At 40.7% G+C, this 27,217-nt stretch overlaps 3 protein-coding genes across 6 annotated transcripts in view; all 3 read left to right on the top strand.

The window, feature by feature from the left end:
• LOC117948347 (homeobox protein Hox-C10a-like) overlaps positions 1-2,742 on the top strand; it is a 54,097-nt gene extending 51,355 nt beyond the window's left edge. For all 4 annotated transcript variants that reach the window (XM_034877947.1, XM_034877945.1, XM_034877946.1 and 1 more), the window contains 2 exons: positions 2,146-2,288; positions 2,623-2,742. The gene's annotated coding sequence lies outside the window, so the exon portion shown is untranslated. The remainder of the gene's footprint in view (positions 1-2,145; positions 2,289-2,622) is intronic.
• On the top strand, positions 2,305-5,462 carry LOC117948350 (homeobox protein Hox-C3a-like). The gene is made up of 2 exons (XM_034877950.1): positions 2,305-2,795; positions 4,329-5,462. The coding sequence occupies exons 1-2, from the start codon at positions 2,456-2,458 to the stop codon at positions 4,868-4,870; spliced, it is 882 nt and encodes a 293-aa protein (XP_034733841.1). The 5' UTR covers positions 2,305-2,455; the 3' UTR covers positions 4,871-5,462.
• Positions 5,463-14,180: 8,718 nt separating this feature from the next.
• On the top strand, positions 14,181-19,281 carry hoxc1a (homeobox C1a). The gene is made up of 2 exons (XM_034877575.1): positions 14,181-14,837; positions 18,318-19,281. The coding sequence occupies exons 1-2, from the start codon at positions 14,291-14,293 to the stop codon at positions 18,677-18,679; spliced, it is 909 nt and encodes a 302-aa protein (XP_034733466.1). The 5' UTR covers positions 14,181-14,290; the 3' UTR covers positions 18,680-19,281.
• Positions 19,282-27,217: the final 7,936 nt, after the last annotated feature.

The following is a 27,217-nucleotide window of genomic DNA, read 5'->3' as shown; positions in this document are numbered from 1 at the left end:
AATTGTGGCGGAGGCGCGGAGGAGCTAAATTATGGTCTTGCTGAGCTAGTATATCACAGATCCTATCTCCAATTCAGAGAGTGTGTTCAAGGGTGTGAGGTAAGGAAAACAAAACGAATTTAATTACATACCCTATTTCAGTCAGTGCTGATGTATACGGCCTAATTCGCCTGTTATTAATAATAATACACAATAAATAATAAAATAATAATAATAATTATTGTTGTTGATGGATTTTGGTGTAGACTAGATACAAGCAAATGTCAATATATTTGAATCTCTATTTAATGTATCTCTATTTCATTACCTGAAAAAAACTTATTTATAAACCAAAAAAGACATTTAGCACTTAACTGACATTTTAATGGATATAATGAAAAGATAAAGCTGATTTCAGGTCCAAATGAACATCAGATCTCCACGGTAAACGTTAACAAGTTTGGACATTTACAATTGAACTCTGATCAATAATAACATCCGGTAACAGTCATTCTGTTGATCATGGTTGTATAAAAAGACATATGAGTGGTATTGTGTAATTGATTTGAACTGGACGAAATTTCTTAAATACTATGTAAGACTTAAATATTTAATTTAATACTACAAAGCGACCCCACTGTGGACTGTGTGGAGGTTCAGGTAAAATCCTCAGTGATGGTGGCAGCAGGGGTGAAACGTAAAAAGGGGGAAGACTCCTCTTCATCCAAGCCATGCAACACTGAGCGCATAATCCATCACCGCTGAGAGACATCTAAAGAGGGTTTTCTCAACAGCTTTGTTGTAGTGAAACACCAGAAGGAACTTATACCCAACCAAAGCCTGCTTCAACTAAGATTGATAAGATATGCAGAACCCTCTCGTTTTGAAAAATGCTTTTGGGTGCACTATTTAAAAAATGTGATGGCTTCATTAGTCTAGTTAAGCTATTTATCCACTTTGCATATATTGTGCTGTGTTGAAATTAAGCAATCATGGTATATGAGATTTTTTCCCCCCCAAAGTGTAACTCAGTTAGGCCACACTTGATGTAGCATTTAGCCCAAATAATTCCCTAAAAATATTTATTATGGGGGTTTTAAATGAAGTTGCAACATTCATATTTTACTTAAGTGCTTTGCACCTGAATAACTATATTTCCCAAGTTCCTGGTGTTTTGTATTTGTGCTCTATGTTGTAACTGCGAAAAGGCGCACACAAGGGCTCTGCTGAACATCTCCCCCTGCTCTTTTGTCCACCCAGCCGTGCAGCAAGCGGGATGTTTACCATCCAAAACGTCCACAGTGTTTGACTGTTGCCTCAGAGCCACAGACAAGGACACTTGATACTGTACAGTGATGCCCGATTAATGCAAATGCGCTGAAAAAGAAATCTCCAATGATTGCCTCCTTTGTCTTTGTGTGGCAATGACTGTCAAGCCTTTGTTTGACCACTCCCCGTGAATCCTATTAAGCCAAAGCTACACTTCCACTCCGACAGTTAGAAGCATATGCTGTTATTTAAAGGAAAAGCCCGCCGATTTATACTGGGCAGTTAAATTAGTTGCAAACTCAGTTTTCCAAAATAATCGGAATAATTTTTCTTTGCAGACATAGCCTAAACAGCCTTATTGCAGAATGTCTACAATGTTACAGCGGCTAAATCCATGGAAATACGGGAATAAATATATTGAATCCTTATGTTTAGTCTAATTGGAGAAAAATACTATTTACTTGTAGCCTAGGCATTTTAGTTCTTAAAAATTCTTCAGCTAAAAAACGAGTTGTGGTCGATTACGCATTATTATCATTTATAATATTCCAGGTCATAGACATATCATACTATAGCAGGAAGTCCTCACGCTGTATCTATTACTACCAAAAGTGGAGTTGCACGCGTCGGCACCTATTAATGAAAACGTCCTGTCAAAAGATTTACAATATTACAAGAAATCAACTAATCTTCTAATGGGACGTTCCTCACCAAACAATGTCATCTCTGTCTGTCTCCCCCTCTCTGCCATGTTTCTGCCTCTCGTATAAACACAAGTTCCCCTCTCTCTCATGCACGCACACACACACATTCACAAACACACACAGACACACACTGATTACACATTTGTTGGCGTGTATTGATATTCCTTTATATGTTGGTTTTGTATCCCTATAGGTAAATAAACGCAGTCTGCTCAATGTTGTCTGAAGAAATATCGCAGAAGCTTCTTCGGGCGCCCCAAGTTGCCAGCGGATTACTTTGCAACTCCAGAGCTCCGCCATTGGAGGACGGTCGCACGTGACTACGGCACCCTTCTGGTAAATATTATTCAAATGTTCCACATGGTTAGTCCAAGTGCCCTTCCCTGCATGCTTTAACACATTCAGTTTAATTGTGATCGGATATTAGACAGACAGAAGTCCTAGTATTTACTACTGCTGAGGGATTCCTGGTTTTATTTGAGTCAGTTTGATGAGCTGGGTCCATGCACCCCCAGCAGTCTGCCCTCCCACTGCAGCTTCATGGCAACAGTTTAACTATAAGCTCTGGACAAGTGCCAAAACTATGCGCGGGATACGATAAAGAAGGAGGAGGTGGAGGCCAAGAAGCTGAACTTAATCAGCAAAACATGACTTCCTCTACTCATGTCAGTTGCAGGTTGAACCCGGGTGAACAGTCACAGAGCCCACTGGAGCCTCCGGTTCACTTCCATGCCAAGAGAGAGCTGGAAATCAAGAGCAGGGGCTGCAGTCTACTCACCATCTGCCGCTCAGGACTCATCTTTCCCTGGATGAATCAACGGACAACTGACTCTGAACAATCTGGTAAATCTGTTTTTACATTTTATCTTTCACTTATTTATATAGATATCTATTTTGTTGCATTCGTTTCGATTATATATATAATCTACTATATAGCAAAATGTAAATAAGTGTAAATATATGTCATGCATAAATGTCGTTATTCATAATCCATGTCCTTCACACTAGCAAAAAACAGACAAGACATGCAAAAACGTAAATAAAAATAAATGAAGACACTAATAACATAATAATAACTAGTATGTGCACTTAGATATCACTTTTGTCATAGTCCCTAACATTAATATAAACATTTATGAAATTATCTTTTACTTTTAAAACTATGAGAGTGTCCATTAGCTGCTCCGATGGGGTGAATCATTTAATTTAATGAGCATTTCCCTCATTTGTGCGTTGAGTGTTTAACTGATATCTGACCTCAGCTGTCAGACTTTGTGCATGCTGCAACTAAAGACACAGTCTACTAGAAAACAAATGTAAAAACAGAGCAAGCACAAGTCTCACTAGGTAATACTAAAATGTGTCACCTGTATCATTTATCATACACAAAAGCACAACCATCAGATGTTTAGGCGCTTAAACACACTTCAACAAATATCAGTGTCTTTCTCGCATGTGTTCTTCTGGGTCGTGTTTAGCACATGACCCAGAAGAAGACATATTATATAATGTTCAACAGCTGCAGTGAGTAGGCTATACCACACATTTGCAACTGATAAGCTTTTCTTTAATAACTGTAGTGTCTCAGTATGTTTAATAAAAAAGAAAGACTAGGATTTCAGAAATGTAATTAATATTACAATAACAAAACAATATTAAATGTATAAAACAAAAGTACACCTTCAAACAACAAATACACATTTTTATTGCTTACATGATTCACCGATATGCTCACTTGAAAATAGAAAAATACAGAGATAGAGAATATCAATGATAGAATAGAGAATCATCACTATCTTGATGCCACAAACAAGCTAGCATACAACAAGGAAGCTCCCAGTGTGTTAAGCAGAGCGCTTTTCTCTCTAAGGTCACTACAGGCCTTATCAGGTTAGCTTGTTAAGTATCCATTAGCCCTTGTGTGTTATGTTGTTATCAACAGGGCCCTGGTATTGCTCACATACATGTCAAAATGGAATCTCTAACGGTGGTTATTTTCAGTGGTAGTCCCAAGGTACCTTTTAAGTGACTGAGATGGGGATTTGACAGGTCTGCTTCCGTGTGTAGCTGTGATTAATGTGGCCTGTCAGGCTGCCGTAGTGGCGTCAGATGTTTCCCCCAGACTGTTTCTTCGGGAGGTAACTTTCCCTGAACACATGACGCAGTAGACAGCCAGTCTTGTATAGTGTCTCAAGCATGACTGAATACGAGGAAGAGCTGAGGGCCCTACTTTGTCCCAGGTTGATTGTCTGAGGATTAACATGGGCCTTACTGGCACTTGAAGTCCTTCTGTGGAGGGTATACATTTCAGGATGGACTTGTTAAAAATCTGACTTTTAAGGCCCTCTCTTCTTTATGTGCTTCCTTCTGCATCAGTCAGCGGTGGTGTGGCGCTGGGTCTGTCAGGCAGAGGAAGATTCAGTGTCAGGAGGGAGAGAGCAGCCTTCACCAACAGCCAGCTGCTGGAGCTGGAGAAGGAGTTCCACTTCAGCCCTTACCTGTGTCGTCCTCGGAGGCTGGAGATGGCGGCCGGGCTGCAGCTCACAGATCGCCAGGTCAAGATTTGGTTTCAGAACCGCAGGATGAGGTACAAGAAGGAGCACAAGTATAGGAAGGTGGCAAGTTTGTCCCAGTGGTCTCCCTGCAACCCTTCCCTCAGCTCGAGCTCATGTGCGGACAACCCAAGGTTTTCAGGTGCATGTGTTCTTCAAACTTCCTCCTCAGAGCTGCCCTTCATGGATTATGCTCCTATGTCCTCTCTTTTTGGTACGTATAGTGAACCCAGCAGTGGTCAGATTATTCAACCCCCAGACCTGCCCCATCTGAGCTGCACACTTCCCTCTGTTGCAAATGGTCCTCCACCTTCCTGTACAGGCGCAGATAGTCGTCATCATTCTGGCATTTCAAACTGGCCCTAGGGCCCCATAATGGCGATCCCTCCTGTGCCCATCAAAATCTCAATGTTACATTCACTTTCACTTACTTATGAAAGACTGGAGGATGTCTTATTAGCCTCCCTGGGTTGAAATCCCCTTAATACACCCGTTCACCATTCATGCAACCTTTTAATTAAACTATGTGAACATATCTTAATTAAAGGAGAGCTACAGTGATATCATTTGTGTTTCTCAGGCGCGGTGACCGAAGACTACAGGTCAAACTTGCTGCTCGTATTGTACGCACAAGGCATGCACAAGACGTCTGAACAATTAATAATTACATGTTTTGCTGTAATTTTGTGTCTGTTTGCATTTATATTGTTGTTGCATGTATAATGCATGTTGGAATCATGTTAAAAGTGATTTTTCTATTTCCCTCTATTGTCGGACAATAGCCAAGTGGTTGTTACATTTTCTTAGTGTCACATTTGACCCTCCTTTTTCATTATCTGCTGTAAATAACAGGTCATTTGTGTAAAATGTTTTAACTGTGAAATGGGCAGAATAATGTTCATATCGAATAATGTTATATTTTTTGTTAAAGCCATTAAAGGATACGGCAAGTCTTTGATACGGTTCTTGATTAATTGAGATGTCACACTGAACATGCTTAATAAATGCATTTGGGAAAACAGTAGCTCTTGTGCAATGTTTACCCTATTCATCGCTGATTAGAGTTACATTTATTTTCAGCAGTATTTCATGATTAAGGTTCCTGGATTAGATCCCAAGTGGGGAAAAGAACCGGAAATATTCTGTAATCAAATTAAGGCATGCTAGATTCATTGAAAACTCTATAGTACTGTGCATTCAAGTTGCACAATCTTGCCACATAAGCCTCTCCCTCGCTCCTGCCTACAAGTCCCTCACCATTAATCACTGAGACAAGGCAGTTTATCCAGCACTCCAACCCAAGCTCTGAACCCACTGGGCACCATGACAAGAGCTCTTGCCTCCTCCTTCCCAACCCTTGCCTTGTTTTCAATAGCCAGATTGTAGTGCTGCAAGTTGGGGCTGGCCTCCCTCTCAGGGGGCATGTTAGTTGTGTAGCTTAGAAGCCCTTCCAGAAGCCTATAGGCCACAACAGACCGATGAGGTTCAATCACTAATTAAAACATATTATTTTTCAAGAACAACTTTGTTTTTTAACAGCATCCACTGTGTCATTGTGACAAGGGAAGTCTTAAATGTAAACAATGTCATGGAAACACTGTTCTCTTGCTATTTTGGATTTCATAATTTGGACTCTTGCTGAGCTAAATTACGCATGCGGGAATTATGTGTTTATTTGACAGAAGTGGGTCACAGTTTCTCTTGGGTCTCGACAGTTTTACAAGTCAAACATAGACAGCAACTTGCACGATGAAGGAGTAAACCTCCTCTTACTTGATAGTTTGAGCCGGAGTATCAATAATTCTAACAAAACTTCACACAATATTTTGGACATGCTGACAGTTTTCTACCAGTGACCGTACAGTAAATGAGCTGTCATAGAGGACTTCTGACAGCTATGAAATGAGGAAGCTGATCCCCTGGTGGTACTGGATAGAATTACTTCCTGCTTCTAATACATTAGCTAATCAGTCAGTGGATCAGCTGTCATTTGGTAAATATGTGACACCATTTTCAGAAGGTCTCAGTAGGTGTCAGGGGAGCTATGTAACAGCTATAACTCTGTGGAAATTTTGACTGCAACAAAATGAGGTCTACACCACATCTGCATCAAAGAGGTGGTGACAGCTGGGTAATTTAAGAGAAAAGTAATAAAGGCAAGTGGGAGAAAAAGGCAAAGCAAAAAAAAGTCCTCCTTTTTTAAATATGTTCGCATACAAAGAGAGCAAGAGGGGCGGTTGTGAAGAGGAAGAAGCAGACCGTGTTAAATTCCTGAGATTCTTGCATATGCTGGGTGATTTATGGTGTTAATGGTGCCGAGGCTCAATAGGAACTTTACCTCTGGTTCCTAACCACATTCTCCTTCCAGACGCTAAAAGCCAGGAGGATCCACACACTAGAGTGCAGTAATTCTGTGGATGGGGTCAAGGAGGATCCTCAAGGGTCAAGGAAAGCCCCCCTTAAGGGCCCTACTGCAAGGGGAACTGTCCATTTCAGCATTAAGTTAGCCAGTTGTTCTCACATTTGGTGGCTCCTACTTAGCAACTAAAGTCATTATTTCCTTTTTACTCACTTGACCCCAGTTTGATGGCATCTGTTTTCAGGGGGGCTCTACAAAGCCCAAAATCTTTACATTTAAAATAAATTCTTTGATCTGACTGGAGCAAGGCATTAAGTGGAACTTTGAAGTGATAAATGATGCCAGCCATGGTGCCATGAAACCAGCTTTGGTTACGGTCCATCATTAATTTTGAAATGTTTGCATTATGTCCTTTACAGTGACTGATGTACCACTGTCCCATTTGCAGCTGTTATGAAACTGATTTTGAGGTTAGACTTGAAAAATGTTCTATGCATCAAGACTTTTCTTAAGCTGCCATGAAAACAATACATGCTACTTTAAGTATCTTTCAAGGCATTTGCGCCTGCGTTAAACAAATGTAGAGCCTGAAGCTCATCATGTTACTATTATAGTTCTACGGGAGTATCATGTTATTAGCGGTATGTGGTAATTCCACTCATTGGATGAGGATTGCTGCCGGATGAAATAATCAGACTCAGAAATACTTTATTGAGCCCCAAAGGGAAATTCTTTGTTAGAGTTGCAAGAAGTATAGAAATATCAGAGTAGAAAAATAAATAAAGCAATATAAGGAGTGTGGCTATGTACGGTATTTCCATAGTTAAAGGAATTTTATGATACAGTATTTACACAATTAAGAAATTGTAAAGTGAACTGTAATTATAAATAAGTAGTGCGCATTATAATTTAAGCCGGTGTTATTGCACAAAACAGATTATAATGTCCAGTTTAAAACTAACTAACTAAGTGTCTGTGTGTCAGACACTTAGAGGGAGGAGTTATAAAGTTTGATGGCCACAGGCAGGAATGACTTCCTGTAGCGCTCTGTGGTGCATTTTGGGGGAACAATAGTCTTGTACTGAAAGTGCTCCTGTGGTTGAGCAGCAAGACATGGAGTGGGCGGGAGACATGGTCCAGGATGACATGTAGTTTGGACAGCAGCCCCCTCTCCGATACTACCAACAGAGAGTCCAGCTCTACCCCCACAACGTCACTGGCCTTGCGGATCAGTTTGTTAGCGTCTGCTAACCTCAGCCTGTTGCCCCAGCATGCAACTGCAAACAGGATAGGACTGGCCAACACAGACTTATAATACATCCTCAGTATCGTCCTGCTGATGTGGAAGAACCTCACCCTCCTCAGAAAATAGAGACAGCTTTGGCCCTTTCTGTAGAGCGTGAAATACTCCCAGGTATTTGCAGTCCTCCACAATGTCCACGCTGACCCCCTGGATTGAAACAGGGCTCAGTGGTGACCTGGCTCTCCTTAGATCCACAACCAGCGGCCTTCTGAGAGAGGAGTCTGCTCAGCTGTCTAAATCAATTATACCAATACATGTCTATGTGACAGCATCTGCTCTAATTGGTGTGTTTGGTAGTCCGGTCTATTCTCTGATTGGCTGGTGAGCTAAATAAGAGTTCCCATCATCATCTAAGCACCATTGAGGACCCATTTCTCAGTATGTTGGGGGTTGTTTGGCTTTGGTCTTCATCTACTGTTTTTGTCATCTTTCACCACAATCTATAAATGCACTTATTTACACCTCTAATTAATGCCAATGACTGACACACATTTCATGAACTGGAATAAATGCCTGGAATAAACAACCCTTTCAATACTGTGGCCTTCATTTTTCATCCATTTATTCACAATGCTTTGACAAACAAACCTTCACCAGAGCACAGACAGAGTTATATCCTCTTCTAGAAATAGTTATAATAGTAATATACAACAAGTTCCCATCATGACATCAAACCTGAAACCATAAAATGGTATCTCACGGAACAATGTACTGTATGTGGACAAACTCAACACATTCAGAATAAAAAGTCAAGTTGACTTTTAAGTTTTTCTTTTAAATCATTATTTTTAATAATTTAATGATTTGCACGATGAACATAATTGAAAACCTTTACATAGTGTGACTGTTACATATAATACTTTGGTCCACTGTTGAGCAAAACCCTGAACTTTTATGTCTGGCCTTTATGATATTTTGTTCTTTTTATGACCTGTTAACCTTCTCAGCCTTTCCCTCCACAGTAGTAACTGCTGCCCACCAGTCTCTCCAGGTGCTTGTTGCTCAAGATGATTGTTAAGTATCAATTTCCGGTGTCACCTTTATGGGTTTTATTTATTCGTCTGTTCCTTGATGTGGAACGGAGCCTGAACATTACTCAGGTGGATGGATTATAACTCAACTGCTACGACTCATCAATCTTAGAAATTTGACTTCCGGAATCTCATACAACTGTTACTGTCATATTACAGCAAAGCATTATCAAGATCAATGACATTTTAAATGCTTCCCAGTTAAGGATGATCGGTGACAATAAAAAGGTAAGTTGGTGATGAAACTGTCTCAGCTGTGGCGGCAATGTGCACAGTGACAGAGTCACCTGCTGGAGCTCACTTTTCCCTCTGAAGCGCTCCAGTTAAATGAATGAACTTGTAATCCCAACAGTCACCCTGGTAAATGTCACATGTTGACCATTATCGATCACACAAGAATTATTTAACACCCAACAGCTTAATCAAACAGAATCCAGTCATAGCACACTTTCTTTTGGCTGTTTTCGCAAACGAAAAGAAAAAAAGAATTCTAATAACATCTGCAACATTAAAATATATCAGACTGCTGATGTTGGGGTGGTGTAAATATTTAGCGTATGTTTTTAGTTTAAGGTCCTGGAAACTGTCTTTCACAGCACAAACTGTGTGAATAATCCATGTTGGACGTAAATTGTTAAATCTAAACGTTTCTGAAACAGTAATATTACAGCCATGTCATTTTTCTGTCATTGAGCAGTACTCCAGTCATTACAAACTCATGCCATGCAGCCAAACGTTGTACTAACCCAGATACCTTCACTCTAATTTCTATGTTTAAAAAATATATACAAATATGTCAGCCTGATTTTGGGGGGAATGTGTATGAAAACACATAGAATATTTCCATTTGATGGAATGTGGAATGCGTCGCCATAAAATTCACGGAGTCCTTGTGGCTGAATCTTTATATAACAGAGAGCTGAGACAAATTATATGACACTGTCAGACAGTGTGAAATGTGATTTTAACAATTTTGAAGCTACTTAATGGGGAATAAAAGACATTAAACTAATATTTGGATATTGTAAATATCCAATCCCTTATTTGTCTACACTTTTTACTTTCAAACTTTTCCACGGTTGACATTCCTTTTACGACTGCAGGAAAACTCCTTCCTGAGCCTCAACACAAGATTAGTGCTTTATTAATACAGTGTCATTTTTCTATCAGCATTTTGCTATTAACCATGATTAGCATGCACACTAGACTGCTGATCTACATCGTGAACAAGCAGGGGATGTTTAAGCAACGCATTTAAAAAAAACATGCCTTCTCTTTCCCTGCAGCGAAAACAATGCCGTATGAAGCATAATATTACAGAGTGTGCTGCAATGATGAACATTTCCTCCTGTTTCATGTTTAACCCTGCTCATTTCCCACAGTAAGAACTCCGGAAACACACAAGTGTGCGCAGCAGCTTGGGGGGAAGATGACTGATGGCTTGTTGTCATGGTGTTTGGGATTCTGCCGACTCGAAGCCTCTTGGCTCACTGAAGCTGTGAGGCGCTGCAGTACATACTACAGGCTATTGTTGAAAAGTCCTCGTATTAGCAAGGTATTGCTTCATTGTCACACTGTTGAGCCTGTGCAGAATGCAATTATCTGTAATGTCCCTGGCCATTTACACTGTAGTTGCATAGGATTTATGACTACAGTTCATGTACTGTGACATATTTTATACCAACTACGAAGCAAGGACAATTATTAGAATTTCACACCGTGAGTCAATGGATTTTATTGTTTTCAAGTGGTAATCCCTGGATTGCATGCAACCTGGGTATACACCAAGCTAAACCTCACTTCTGACATCACTATTTTCCAAAAATGTCAATATTTGAAAAACACAGACATGCTCTATCAATCACACAGATAGCCATCTTTCAACCAATCAATGTGCCACAGTTGGATATCTGTCTGTTTGTGCCTCAGCTCTGCTCTGACCCTTTCTCTCTCTTTATTTCTCTTTGTCTTATTACAGCTCTATCATGATGCCACATTGATGAGCCAAAGCTCCATAAACATAGCAAAGACGGCTGTCATCTTCCTCTCCTGGAACTGCATTAATGGCAGTGACCTCTCTGGTTGTTGATAACAGTCGTCTGTCAGCGCTGGTTAATTCCCGTCTTGTGAGGGTCAAGAGCTAACATATAATGAGGCTTGACAGTGTTGGAGTGCTAGACATGGGTCTGGTGTCAGCGGTGACCACGTAGCATCATGTCAGCAGCAGCAAGATGAGGGTTCAATTCAATTCACGGAGGTAATCCGAGCACGGCCACGCTGATCCCAGGGCCTCGACTGCCTATTGACACACATCAGAGCATGGACGCAAAACAAATTAGCATCAGTCAATACTCTCTCCCTCCTCCTGCCTCCTGACACAGCCACCCAAGTGCTGTCATGTTTGCCTCACCTCCAGTCAAAACAATAGAGACAAGAGAGAGCATGATGGGAAACAACTGCACTTAGTTTTAACAGGATGTTTTTAGGGTTGGGGGCCAAATATACACGTGTCTGGTCTGTGTGTAGATGAGGTGCAGAATTTGGTTTGAGGCAAATCAAATTCAGAAGTGGATCAATTTCACTTGAGATTATTTTCTTGCTTATTTCTCATACACAACGTCTGGTTTAGGGGATACAAGCTGTCCAGAGGAAGGAGCCTGGCTATAGATGTCTTATTTTTTTGTGCTAAATGTGATAATATAACTTCTGTTGCATACAAGGTGCTGGGCAGTGATGGGGAACAACTCTTCCCATATGCTAATAAAGCATATGGCACTGAAAGGGAACAAACATGGATTGGTGTTCTCTTTCTACATGATAAAAAGGTTACGTAGTTTTAAATGTAATTTGAATATGTCCAAGGGCTGTATCAGACTGAGGCTGCCGCGTTAAAAAGAAAATACAAAAATAGTTTCCCCTTCTCCTTCTTCTTCTTCTTCTTCTTCCTCTTCTTTTCGGTTAGGATGTCTTCTCCCTCTCTGCAACCCCTTCCCGCCTCCCCCTCCCTCTGCTGAAAGCCATTACAGAAATACAATTTCTAAACCTCTGCACAGGTCTTCGATCGACTGCAAACAAATTTATATTCAGGCGGTAAACAGAAAGCTGCAGAGATTTATTTATTGAGTGTGGAGGAGAGAAACAAGCTAGCGCGTGAACCCTGAGTAACCTCCGAGCTGACATGAAGATGGATCAGTGCACCCTGCAAATGCATGGAGAGAAGGGATATATTGCACTCAGTCATTCAGCACATCGCTGCCTGTAGAATCCCATTAACTCCCACAGCTGGGACCATATTTCTGTGTTGTAAGAATGCAGTTAGAAGTTGTTCATTACGCTGAATTATTTTGTAATTACTGCAGACTTAAAAGACAAAGGAGATAGTGTTCCAATAAAACAATAAGAACAGCAGCAGATGGTTTTAAGTTTAGGTTAAATTTCATTATTAACATAATAATAATATAATATTATTATTATTATTATTATTTTATTATTATTACTATTAGTAGTAGTAGTAGTAGTAGTAGTAGTAGTAGTAGTAGTAGTAGTAGTAGTAGTATGGCATGGCTTTTAATAGTTTATTAGCATAGAGGGACAGGAACCATAAATAATTCCACTTCCAGTTCTAAATAATAAAATGTTGACATCATGGCTCCAGCTTCAGTGATACTTTGTAAAGCAACTAAGCCAATCAAATGAAACATGACTGATAATTATACTGGCTAATTATTTAGTTCAATTGTTGTATTTATATGTATATACATATTCATTATACGTTAAAAGCAAAACAATTGGGCAAACCTGAGATTATACATTAACATTGGCAAATGATTCCGGTTAGTTTGAGTGTATGCGTGAAGGCTAAACGACACACAGATGTGTGTATTTGAAAGTGGGTCACTAGACTTTAGGAGACAAAAAAAACTCTGCTGCACTGTGGAGCTCATTGACATTTCACTTCTGTGCTCGAGGTGAAAACGCTAGGCTGCTGTGTTCCTTCAGCTGGTATAGTGAAACATAGGCCGGTTGCATTATTTGCATGTTTTTAGAGTAGTGTAGGTGCAGTCCTGGGTTTTGTGTATTCTTCTTCTTCTGTGCATGTACTATGGGAGTGTTTTTGTTTGTTTATCTCACAAGTTTGAATAGCAGCATGTAGCGTTGTTTGCACATGCATGGAAAGTATCACACGGTGATTCATGACTGAGTAAACACAGATGTGTTGAGAAGGGGGGAAAAGCACAGTTCTAAGAACAGATTTTTGGGCTTTGTACAAACGAACACGCTCTACCATGCAGCTTATCTAGCCAAGGAGCTAGTTTAACCTGGAGATGAACATGTTTCTCTGACAATCACAACTTCTTGATCTCTGCTCTGAACCATTTTTGTATTTGTTCGAGGCTAATTACAAATCTGCTGCCACTGAACTTCTAAATACCAGCTGTCACGACCTCTGAACCCATTAAGTGTGCCTTTCACATGACCTAAGCCCTTTGCTAAAGAGAGCCTTTGGTTTTCAAGAAGCTTTGACAAATTTGCATAATCCATTAGCTGCATCAATGTAGGCTTATATTATGCTAATCTACCTTTGGAAAAAAAGAAGTGTTCATTGTTGTCATGAAAAATAATCAAAATACCAGAATTTGACCCAAAACGTATTTCTCTCTTTCTTTGTGTGGGACCCAAACACGTCTGACATCATAGCCTACCTGTTTACATACAGTAGGTGAGAGGCCCATGAAGGCCCCATGTCTGCTGCTGCTGATCACGATGACCTTCCTCGCTGCCTTTAAATATGTTTTGTAGTTTCGCTGTGGCTGCATGGTGCAACTCCTTGGGCTCGGACACCATTAAAAGGTTGACCTATAGTGAGTTACCCAACTCGGTTTAATCAGTGTTGTCCTCTCTGATGACAGAGATGTCCAGCTATTGGCCGAGACCAGGAGGGCACGTCATCTCCATCAATCAGGGACTGCTGTTTCTCCTCTGAGGAATGTCCCCACGGTCGTCCAGCCGCCTGACCATGCGTTACTTGGATGCATGAGAGGCCGGGCATGAAGTGCAACCCTGTCCAATGATTATGCAGGGGAGAGGTGATAATGACTTCCTATCAAGAGTTAACGGCCGAAGGGGAGAGTAGCCCTCTGTCCATGGGCTTCTGCCGAGCAAAGGAGGTCATAAACCGAGACCTGGACGGCAGGACTCATCCTGAACTCGGCAGTCGTGATGAGGAAGGGAAACTGGATGTGAAAGTCGCCCCAGGATTTAATTCTCCACCTCTCCGGTACCTAACTCTCTCTAACAGTTTGGCTCTGTGTGCCCCTTTGGATAGCCCTCCTCCCTCGTGTGAGACTCTCGAGGGCTTCTCGACACCGGCCTGCCCCCTCTCGTCCCGTGTCCCATGGCGGTGCAGGGCGCAGGGGCAGGGCTCTCCGGGACGCGAATTCTGCGTGTCAAATAACAACGAAACCCTACAATCAGGCGTTGAGACCCTTACAGAGCAAATTCATATCTACTCTCGAAATTGCCCCGAGATTCACGCCGCCACGGGGAGTTCCGCTGGCTCGGACTGTAACGTAGCCTACATGGATGTAGGCAGAAAAAGTTTTGAGTGGATGAGAGTGAAGAGGAATCAGCAACGGCCGGGTAAGTTATTGTTAGGGGAGACTGGGCACGCGATAAGGGATAAAGTAAACTTAAATGTATTCAGGATAATTGAGTTTATGTTTAACTTTAAGCATTGGATAACTTTCACGCATAGTTGGGAAAGTTTGGTCTAAGTTTTATTTGGAAAAAAAGAGAAGAAATAGCTGACGTGTTTTGTGCGTCACCGTGCACAATTTTCTCCGTCACCAACAATAAAGTTAAATCTAAAAATAAATAATTTCTTAATTTTGATAGCAGATTAAACCGTTTAAAATGCAGCACTAGCTGTTTACTCAAAGCCACCTTTGAATATGGACATGAGGACTCGGTTACTATTTCCTTAACGGCTCCATGTTAATGGAAATCTGTTAGGTTATTTAACATTGTCGCTCCACCTACTGTTGCAAGCAGGTTCTATACTGCACACACACAAGGAGGGTGCAGTACAGCCAAAGGCCTGCTTTGCCTCAGTGTATATTCAACCTGGAAAATTATCAATTATTTACCTTTGCCCTTACTAACCAGTAGCATTTAAATAATGCAACAGACCACTGCCTCTCGAGACTCACAGGAAGTTGAGTAAAACTTACTGTTGTAAGCTGGAGTGCTCCCTGAGTATTGATTAGTTGTCTGTTTGTAATGAAAGTCCTTGTGTATTGATTTCAGTTTGCAGCACCTTTACATGTGTCCACCTTTTTAACATAATTGCTGTCACAGATCATCATTTCCCTGACTGATGAGTCTTGGGCAGAGAGCCCACAGAATAATACATATCCCAGGCTTAAAAAAATACCAATAGCCCACTAATGTGAAAAATGCCTATCAATCCTCAGTTTATGAGAGTGATAGTATCTTATATAGATCCTTCATTTGATCAATAATGTCAGTTGACTGACCGGCCGCTGGACTTGACTTGGATTTTATAAATTTCACACAGACGAAGATTGACTAGCATGGTGGTCCAGTCTTTTTTCGACTTCTCCACAGCACAATTTCTGTGTGCTGAAAGCGTGCTACTGACCCAAATGCTCAGTGACCAAAGATGCAGGATGGTCATCATAACCAGCAGCAAAGGCCTGAGCTCCTATATGCAAGGACTGCAACAAACACAACACTGCTGCAATGGGGTCATTGTGCACAAAATATGACTGACTTACACTTAACTTGACCATTTGACTTGCACAAAAGTACAATCTTTAGCTTTCGATGACCTTCTTGCATGCTCATTCATGATCAGCATTGCCTTAATTTCAGGCAGGGAGAGTAAAAAGATCACATTATAACACATTTGACTTGGAACATTTCAGAAAGTACAAACTGATATTTGGACAGTGAAATGTATTCACACACCTTAACACACATGTTTCTCTGGTGCTGCTGTATTGAAGCCAAAAGGGACAAGAACACCTTTGAATTTTCATAAATATTGCAATCTTGTAAATATGCAACAAACACAAAACTACAATTTTTAGCTTTTGATTACCTCCTTGCACCTATTTCAGAATCTAGATGAGTGGACAAACATGTTTACACTGTGAGGGAGGAAAAAGGTGAAAACAACACATTTCACTGGCTGAGGAATCGCTTTATTCATAAAACACATTAACCACTCATCTGATCCAAATCTGTCCATTTGAGAAAAAGCCATTTGCTCACACCCACCCACACCACACATCTCTTTGCAGTAGTATCTTTGTAACCTCTTTCTGTATCTCTCTGAAGGGGATCATCTGTAGGAGTATCTCATTAGCGCTACTGTGTAACTTGAAAATGAGTCATTAGTGAAAGTATGCTTTTCTCTGGAGGTTGTATTGGTTTTGGCACAAAACAAAGCCTTGCATATTCTTCCATGTTGAAAGGCCTCCACAGACCTGCAGTAACCTGATCTCTTGGCTCAGTGTATATACTCCCAGTGCGTCATTCTTCAATTATGCTTTGACAGCACCTGAATTACTGTGGCTGGATGCCCAGATGACTGAGGCAATGTGTATCGATCTATCCCTTTTCTTCTTCTCTCTCCTTGGCTTGGAAGGCCCTTCCATTCCTTTTGCTGCCTGACTATTTTTAAGCATGCAAGTCACTTCTCAAATATTTAGTTTGATTCTTTTATGCCTTCTGGCCGGCATCAATTCTATTATCTTTGGAGCTATTAATCAGAATGTGCATGTGATTTGCCCTCCTGAAAGCTGAAGTTCTTAATTACGTACAGTTCCTCTGTATTGGTTCTTCATATTCAATGCCCTCTAATTCTCAGGCTCGGTTACCTTGACATTAATTTCCTTAAAACACAGATGTCGACATTTATCCTATAACTGACCTTTCCATCTGCTATGCTTTTCCAAGTGGCTAGAGGCCTGTTAACCTTCCTACTTATGAATTGTGGTGGGAGACATTGCTCTACACCTGGCACACTGTCTCCATTATACAGCAGCAGCACATTTTCTCAGAGGCAAAGACATTGACGACTTACCCACAATGTCAGCAAAGAAAAATCAAGATATAGCTCTAGTTCCTGTCATTCATTGCACATAAGTAGCACAGATGATACTTTAATGTGTGACCCAGAAACCTCAGAGAAAAAAATGGAGACATTTGTCATTAATGCAGTGTTCGAAAGGATTTGTAAACTGTTAAACTGTCATTGACACAGAACGGCCTAAAGGCAAATTATTAATGATTCCGATGAATACAGTTAATGGACTGTAAATGATACAAAGTTGTTTTGAATCGCCAAACATTTCGCTTTGTCTGCAATACACAGCGGCCCATTTGGCTCTACTATTCGGTAAACTTGTCTTGGACACACTTTAAAATCATCAACTTTACAACATGAATGTGAAGCGTTCAAATGTTTCAGAGTCAGAGATGTCGATTCAAGTCTCAGGTCAGTTTTTAGGCTGTAGTTTGTGATGTTGTTGCATGAGATTGCATTGGTGTTTCTGTTATTATGTCCATGTAGATAACACACAATTCTCTATCGACCTGTTTGACAGCAGCAAAAGATTTTACAATGTGCCTACAGGCTACTGATAAAGTTGATGCCTCAAGGAAATACGAAAAATGGGACTTGGTGAAGACTTTAAATCAACAAACTGGCTCCGGGCCAATTCCCACAAATCAGTTTCTTGGAAATAATTTCACTGAATGCTTGAATATTTGTTTAACTCATTTCTTTAGTATCTAACAAACCTGTTTTTTTTTTGTTCATTTATAGTTCTTATTATCACAGAAATTACCAGACAAGTAAAAGACAGAGCTATGATAAATATTTAATTTTATTTCTTAGGGTTCATACAAAAGTTGTGAATACATATGAATGACATTCACTACAGCTTATTTCACAATAATTGTTTACGTTTCAACTCTAGAATCATTTCTCATCTTATTTCCTGGATAAGGGCACGGATAGTCTTTTGTACATTTTTTGGGGCTAACCTAATTGATCATGCTGACGACTGTTTTCATGTCCTCTGTTCCCAGCCAGGATGCACATGACCTGTGGGTTCAGCGTTGTTGAATCGGGCCCCGGTGCTGTAGAGGCTGGGAGCAGCATCATCTACACGGATGGCCATCCCACGGTGAACGGGGCCCCAAGGACCAGCTTCAGCACAAAGCAGCTGACCGAGCTGGAGAAGGAGTTCCACTTCAACAAGTACCTGACGCGGGCCAGGCGGGTGGAGGTGGCCAGCGCCCTGCAGCTCAGCGAGACGCAGGTGAAAGTTTGGTTTCAGAACAGACGCATGAAGCAGAAGAAATTACAAAGAGACGGGCTGCTCTGCGACCCGCTGCCCGCGGCACTGCTCTCACACGCGGACACTTTGGACACCTGCCCCTCTCCTTGACCGACCTCGCCAAAACACCTGCCCCTGAACTCCCGAACCGCAGGAGCTGCATCACGCGTTACACATGCAAGGGCGCCTGCCTGCAGATGTTTTGATGCCCGTTTGCATCGCTTTCAATCAGGCATCACCTCTATTTGCTTACCACGATGGATGCGTATCGCAAGAAGCGCAATGCCAAGTTTCTTCATGCAAGAACGGGTCAAAACAATTTGTCATCCTCTCCCGGCTTCAGACTGGCGCTCTGATTTGAATATTAAAATCCAAGTCACTGCATCGCGCTCCTTATCTACACAATGTAAACAAGGAAACAAAATTAAATCAATTGTCCATAGAAACTGTGGCAGACTATTTGTTTTTTATTTTGTACAATTTATCCAGGAACCGACTTTACTTACATATGTATTCAACAGGGCGCGTGCCTCCTAGTTTTGTTTAAAATAGATATTTGCTATTTATTAAAAGTCTACATTTGAAATTGTTCATTCTAGTGACAGAAAGAAAATACATTATTAGTAGTCTAAATTTGACTAATTATTCCAACAGATTACAATATTGCTTTCTCAACCACTTCAAGATGCAGCAGATTTATTTTTATATTTCTTAAAAAGCCGTTTGTCTCTGACACATTTGAGGAAATATGTACCTGCCAAATCCCATCTTTAACATGTTAGGAGATAATTAGCCTACCAGGTTAATGTAGCAGAGTTTCAATGCTGTAATGTTGTGTATTTTGTCCGGTTTTAAGGTGTTCATCCACGGATTAAAATGCCATAATTGAATGATAGATTTATTGACTGCTGGCATTACGAGTATTGATCCGTGGTGATCCATCTATTTGAGGCACAAATCTAGGAGCATTTGCGTGCGTCTGTAACTGCATGTTAATGGAATGTGGAAACATCACGATCGGGAGTTGTTGCGTCTTTTATTACCTCTATATACGCATTAGAAAATGTCAATTTAGCTTGAACACTCATGCGGGAGAGCAGACAATAAAACGCTGTCTTGGCTGTTTTGCAGAACACCCAATAAATTGTTTGGCCCCAGCAGCTCGAGCTGCTAAATATTCCTTCTAGATTCACATCTCATCTCATATCAAGTAAATGATTGTAAACTCGGCCCTTTATGTCAATGCGTTTCTGTCATGTTAATGTCTATTCTAATATCAAGATATGAGACCAATGGCCACATTCATTCTATGGAAGGGCTTGTTTTTGTTTAGCTTTAATTAGCGGTTATTGCACTGAAGGTTAGTAGATGCAAAGCGGATGTTAACGACATCAAAGGAATTAAACTAAAGTAGGGGCGTTTTACACCTTTAACAGGTGTCCTCATTGGAATTTGGCTTTTAAACGAAATACCCCACTAATACAATTAGTATTAGACAGTTGCACCCGCATTAGTGTTCATGAAGTAAATGTATGCAGTTACACCGGAGTTCACCTCTAACCTCGGGGCAGCGATGACCCGGTCAGCAGCTCCGAGAAAGATGCACCATTCATTTGGATGACCTCGAAGTCTCTCTCTCTCTCTCTCTCTCTCTTTCTCTCTCTCTCTCTCTCTCTCTCTCTCTCTCTCACAGAGAAAGAAAGAAAGACAGCTGAGCGAGAGCTTACTTTCTTTTTTTTCTCTTTCTTTCGTTTTATCTTTTTTTTCCCCAGCATCTCAGAACGCTTTGTTCGGGTCTCTGTGCTGTGTCCACCCAATAATATTTCATCCAGCTAAATAGAGGGGCGACTAGGCCATATAATAATTGTTCATATTATAATTCCATACTAGGCCACATAAAGCTTCCCCGCCCACACACACACACCTAGAGCTAACCTAATTTTTGCCCTATCTCTTATTTTAATAAGCCAAAAAATATCCTTCTGGCTCCACTTTATAAACTGGATGAAAGAGTCTTTTCACCCAATGTGTTTTGGGATATAAACTACATACCTATTTTTAATAGCAAAGTTGAAAAATTAAAGTTTCTTGAGCATGCTGAACACTTAATACGATTCCATGTTTGAGCCAGTATAAACAAAATTTAGAACAATTATTTATAACACGCGGGCTGCTTATATTTCATAAATATCTGCTTGAATAATTTTTGAAGAATTTACACATTAATCCCCTCCAAACAATATCTTGTTTCATAAGGTTCATCTCATTATTTTATTAACGGAAAGCTAGAAAGGAATGAAAGTTCAAACTTCAAGGTCTGCAGAGGAGCTTTTGACAGTGCAAACATTTGAAAGGTCTATTTGTAATTGCTGCAAATGATTTTACATGGAAGTTAGACTAAAAATGTGTTGAGCCCAATTTATTTGGAATTTGCATTTAAACAAAATACAAACCATTAAGGTCGCCTTCTCTAAACAAAATAGCACAAAGTGGAATGTTTAACAAAACCTTTAAATGTGTCCATCTTTTTTTAATGCAAATAAGTGTGCACTTGTGAAGGTTGTGAGGAGGATGATGAGGTCAATGAGGTTGAAACAATTTGATGATAAAACTTGTGAAGGAAAAATTGGTACCCCATGTCCACTGCTCCCACTGAGAAGTGTGTTAGGTTGACCTTATTAGAAACTTTTTTATCATCTTGTGCAAATTTGTTCCCTTTCCACAAGGCTTCAAGTTGCAGGTTGGAATGTGGACGGAGGATGCTTTCAGCAGGTATAAACTCAGACTTTGTTTAAATTCCAAACTTACTTCATCACAGCTTCTACTGTATAATAGACTCACTAAGAATTATGCTGTGATTTAAAATAGTAGAGAAAATGTGTGGACAAAAAAAAACTCAATGTGAGTTATAGGGATGAGGTGAAGGTGAAAAGAAGAGTTGATTTGTTTTGGGTGAACTATCACTTTAATTTCATTTCGTGGCAGCTTCAGCATTTGCCTCTCAATTGATGAAAGGCGAACCACATTGTTTGTTCAGACCTGACATTTAGTTCGAAAGCATTTGAGTGTGACTCTACTCTGATGAATTTGTGCTCTTCTGTAATTCCTTCCTGGAGATATACGATTGGTTCACGAGACTGACAGCTGTGCTTCGTTTCTACATGAGCAAACACATGGTAAATGGAAAGAAAATAAAACCAAAATCACTCAGCTGAAAATGTATTACTGCCACAGGTTGTAACAGTGATGGCATTAAACAAGTTGGACTTTCCTTCCCCTTTATTTATCTTTTCCCTTCCTATACAGCAATCATTTCTTTTCTACTGAAATTCATTCCAAAATACAAGTCATAAACATATTCATAATGAAGTATAATACATTAACTGTGCATTACTAATGTAAAAATACCTACATCGTTTGAAAAAAGTGTAGTAATTATTTTTAATAAAACACTGTAGTTGAGATGTCAAACTTATACATAGTTCATCATGAATGAGGCTATTGACCATCTTCTGTATTGTCTTCTATTGCAAATTACACTGTAAACCCAGATTTAGTTGTAATTCAACTTTTAGTACTCCTTTTTCTATCATGCTTTGTTAAAAACGAAATTCAATACTGAATCACATTAGTTGTTTGTAATAATCAGTTTAAGTATGCAGTGCACAGATTATATAAAGCAGAGACAACTAAGGATGTTACGTTCCTGGTGAAAGCGTGTTTTAATAATGTTCTGTTAATATTTTCAGTGTGCATTTATGTTATCTGGGTTTTAGTTTTGTATGGCTGATTTAGCGTTCATGTTTATCTACATTTATTGTTGTACCATGACCGAGACCTGGATGTGGACTGATAGGGTCTGAGCAAGGGGAAAGAGTACAGTTGTACACATATAGAATGGTAACTAGTACATCATATATTTAAGTTAAATGGTCTTTGCAGTATATTTGGAAATAGCATATGGACAAGTTGAAATTGAAGTTAAACTTTTACTTTTTGGAACATTTGCATTGAAAACAGTGTTCTCAAAACTTTATATTTATGCATTTTATTTAACCAGGAAGTCCCTTGAGATTGAAATCTTATTTCCTGAGGAAGACCTGGCCAAGACGCCACACCAGTTACAATTTGAACAGAAATACAGCAGAGTCAGAATCACACATAGAGGAAAGGAACAGGTCACATGGGGCAGTTGTCTTCTGTTACAAAGGAAAACACATTTATCTAAATAAATTGCATTTGTAGTAATGATGAAGTAGCCTATTGTTATATTTCGTGTTTTTCAACATGTTTATTTTAGACCACAGTCTCCAAAAAAAATATTTTTGTTTATTAATGACTTTTAGTAATGACCAATGTATATTTGATTTGTCTACTTTATCGACTTACGGCTCGTTGTTTTTACAACTTGACGTGATAAGTGTCACCTTGTGTAAAAACTTAGAAGGTTTTAGGCAACGGGGTTTATACACAAAAATCTAGTAAAGTCAACTAATTTGGGAAAACAGCTGTTACAGTTCTAGTGAAGAGCACTGTTTGTCTTGAGCAATGAGAGAACATATACTGTACGGCTTACAGCATATCTCTGACATATAAGTGGGTTCCTTCTGAGCTCATTGTAATTAATGCTAAGTTGACCCAAAATTAACTTTATGCATAATATGCATGTAATATCCTCACCGGTGCTCTAGGGAATAAAATCAATTGATCAAGTTAAGCTCTTTCTAACTCTATGTGAAGCACTTACAGATAGTTTGGTGTCTGTTGTTGTAATTACAGATCATTTGAATGCTCTTCTCCCTTTTAAGTTTTTCTGCTCGTCTGATTTTACTGTTTTTCTTTATTTGCAAAGACTTTCATGCACTATTAGTCTTTTTGATCAGGCTACTTCACATATTTGACTACCAAACAATTTGTGCATCAAGAAAGTTGAAATGAAGTGCACCTGTTTTTGTGTGTGAGTGTGTGTGCTTATACATATTTGGATGCCCTGTGTACAATTACACAAATATGTGTTTTGTTTCCGAGGTGCTACTAATAAAGCGCATAGATACAAAGCACCTATTTGAATAATTGTTCACTCACATGCACACACATGCACGCATGTACACACACACACACACACACACACACACACATACACACACACACATGCACACACACACACACACACACACACAAACACAAACACACACACACACACACATACAAACACACATACACACACACACACACACACACACACACATACACACACACACACACACGCACGCACACACACACCCACACACAAATACATAAATAACACATTCTGACAGAGCTACAGTGAACCACATGCACACCAATCCAGTCCTTGCCTCTCCTCTTTTGCTCCACTCCAGGGAGCAGATGTTTGGGGACAGCTTACAGCCTCAGCGAATTTCTGTGTACAAAGCAAACAGCAGCACTCAGCATTTCTGGCTGTAAAGGGAAATTTGCTCTTGAAAGGGGGGGGGGGGGGGGGGGGGGGGGGGGGGGGGGGGGGGGTTGCAAGGGGAGGCCTTTGAGTCAATATTAGGTATCATGAGGATGGGAGGCAAGGGAGAAAAGAGTGAGAAGGGGTGCACACAGAGGTGAAACTGTGTCAGGGCTTGTTGCATTAAAAAAAATCTCTGTTTCCCGAGATATCTGGTACTGTATGTCAAAGCAGTGTGGGGTAGCATTATATACAATGCTTACAGTATCTCCCTGTGGCATCACGCAGCATCAGTAAAATCAACCAAGGTTGCCTGCTACATATCTGATTGAGTCTCTGACCTCTCCCCTGACGCTTTGTTTACTCACTAGTTTGGATTGCCCTTTCAAAAGTTGCAGACAAGCACAAAATGAAGGGAAGAAAGGGGGGAAACAATGGAATAAGCCTTTACAGGGTTTGCTGATACTGCATGTGAGACAGCAGCTAACACCAGCAATTCTAATGATGCTGTTGATATAATCCACTGATTTAATGGCACTAGTCTTGTGGTGGCATGGTGCATGTGGTCTCTTCAGCTTGTGTTATGAGGAAAATTGCACCAGTTAAAAAAAAAAAAACTGAAAATATCTTCTAGCTGACACAATGTTTGTTGTTATGTTTACATGTCATTAAACTTAAGTGTATGACATGAAAATACTTAAATAAATAAACGTTTTTTTAAATTGTTTTTTATTTCCCAAATGTTTACAGTGAAGCTTTACCACTATGCTCTTATGAATTGGCTCAAACATACAATTACACTTTTATGTCCCAACATGTGTGTAAGTACACACATTTTGACCTCTCATCAGTGTATTATAATCCCAAAACAAACCATCATAAATGAGCCCTGCAATGCTTATTTGTCTGAACAAAAGCAACCACCTCCTCCTCTGCCCCTGGGGCAAGGTTGCCATAGTGACAGATTCATAGACATATGGAGAAAGAGGAGAAGGGGAGCTGAGTTGAAGGGGTGGAGCTGCATGGGTGAGATGGAGGGGGACAGAGGAGAAGGGGATGGGTACCGGTTTGAGGACGTTGGCGCTCTGTCTTTCAGATGTGTCTTTGTGTTTCATCTGTCAATCAGCCATCCGTGTCAGTCTGCGCTCAGTGAGGGAACCGTTCATGAACTTTTCTCAATCAATTTTCTGTCAGGTGCCATTTTGGCTATTTTTCATCAGGGAAGGGATTGATTCTTTTGCCGGCTTCACAGCCCAAAAAACACTCAATGTGCAGGGGAGCCACAGGCCCATAATTCAGTAGAAATGTGCATTATTAAATTGATCTGGAAGGCTGTGCTCATATTTTACATTTTCTGGCCATTTTCTTGTTTACACTAAAAACCAATCAACATGGAAAAACAAACATACAGATGTTTTTGCTCCTCGCTAATTGGACTCAGATGATGTAATCAACCTTTCAGCCAACCTGAGGACAGCTTGACAATGGACAGGGACAAGAGGAAAAGGAAGCGAGAGAGTGAGAGGCAAGTGAAAGGGACTAGGGATGAAGTGCCATCAGGACTGGCCTTGTTGATATAAAAACACATTTTTTCATCGGCCATTTTATGCAAAAGGGAAGACCAGGTGCTCAATCAAACCTCGTGCCCACTGTTTTCATCTTCACCCCTCCCAGTGCTTCTCAACACAAACCTTCTGTGTGCCTTCCCTTGTGCCATTCTTCTCCTCTTCTTCCTTGTTTCCATGTCATTTGTCTTCCCTCCTCTCCTCTCCTTTCCCTTCCTCTCCACTGCCTGCTCTCCAACTGATATGAGAGAGTGACCCATGGGCCTCAGGGGTCAAGTGATACAAGGTCACTGGCAGGTCATCTCTGCTGACTGGCTGACCTCTAAAAGGACTTCTGGAAGGAGCCAATCGGGTTTGTTCCTTTCCCCTCTAAGGCAGATCCCCCTCCCCAACTCATCAGCAGTCCGTGTCACATGACCAGGGCGAGGCGTCAGAGGGAGGATGATTAATGATGCTTTTAGTACCTGTTTAGAATGAAGCTGTCCACACCGCACTGTAATTACCCACTCCCAGGCGGCAGCTGCCCAACATAATTGCTTTTTGTTTGTTGACCTGGTTTATTGAGGAGAAAGATGGCTTTGGCTGGGTAATATGTAGATGTATGTACAGTATACATAGGTGTGGATGAACAGTATGTAAGTAGAAAATTTGGTTGACAGTGTGGGTTCGAGATCCACGTAACAAAAATGTGAGCGAGAAGGTGTGTACCTCAGTTGTGTGTGCAGTTAGACGAGATACAAGACACACTGAGACATCCAACCCTCCCACTTAAGGTCAAAGACAGCCACAGACCTCTTGTGCAATGTTATTGCATACCACTGGAATACACAAGTATTCAACATGCTCAGTTAATGAGAGGTGCATTCTGCCATGCATAATTTATGTCAACATCTCAAAAGCGCGAGTGCTGTGTTGCTCTAAAAATTTAAAACTAAGTTCATAAGGTCAATGGAATACCACACCTACAGAAGCCCCCCACAGCCCCCCCTCTTTGGTTGCATGCCTAAGGCAAATATGAAAATGTCAGTACCTGGGGCGCATGCCACGAGGACAGTGACAATGAAACCCAGATAAACAGCCCCTCGTTTGACCTATGAAGAGCATAAATTTACCGCCCATAAATCCTTGAGTGTTTCAGCTCCGTTTGGTGCATTTGCCATGCCTCTACCCAGACAGAGAGAGGCAAGTGTCGGGTATCAGTGCTGCTGTATGAGCAGCTTTCATCCTGCTCCTGGTTCTCACATAACTCAGTCCTGCAGCCTTTATCACCGCCTCATAAATAACTAGGCTATCGCCTGATAATGTCCGCTTAATGCTTAGTCAATAAAGCCCACAGTAAGAGCGGCCTTTTTTAGCCTCTCTCCTGTACATAAATATAAACAGTGCAGTAGATTGATGTGATGGGCAGGCTCTTTCTACACTGGGACAAAAAGAGGCAGCGTGTGGGCCCAGGAGCTGAAGGTGGGCTGTGGGGCTGCAGGTGTTTAGAGGAGATAGTGGGCTGTAATGAGGGGGCTGCAAGAGAAGGGCTGAGTGGATAGCCTTGACTGATCACCTGTGAAAGGCACACACAAATGATAGGACACAGACACTAACGTGCAAAGGCACATGCGCACATCGAGACACTCA

The sequence above is a fragment of the Etheostoma cragini genome, chromosome 7 (assembly GCF_013103735.1).
Source record: "Etheostoma cragini isolate CJK2018 chromosome 7, CSU_Ecrag_1.0, whole genome shotgun sequence".
NCBI lineage: Eukaryota > Metazoa > Chordata > Actinopteri > Perciformes > Percidae > Etheostoma > Etheostoma cragini.
The sequence above is the reverse complement of the archived record's forward strand: the minus strand, read 5'-3'. Positions and strand labels throughout refer to the sequence as shown.

Bases quoted from the DNA above. Each gene is read 5' to 3' on its own strand.
- LOC117948350 (XM_034877950.1), top strand. From the start codon at position 2,456: ATGCACCCCCAGCAGTCTGCCCTCCCACTGCAGCTTCATGGCAACAGT. The intron at 2,796-4,328 runs GTAAATCTGTTT...CTTCTGCATCAG, and splicing joins AACTGACTCTGAACAATCTG to TCAGCGGTGGTGTGGCGCTG.
- hoxc1a (XM_034877575.1), top strand. From the start codon at position 14,291: ATGACTTCCTATCAAGAGTTAACGGCCGAAGGGGAGAGTAGCCCTCTG. The intron at 14,838-18,317 runs GTAAGTTATTGT...CTCTGTTCCCAG, and splicing joins GAGGAATCAGCAACGGCCGG to CCAGGATGCACATGACCTGT.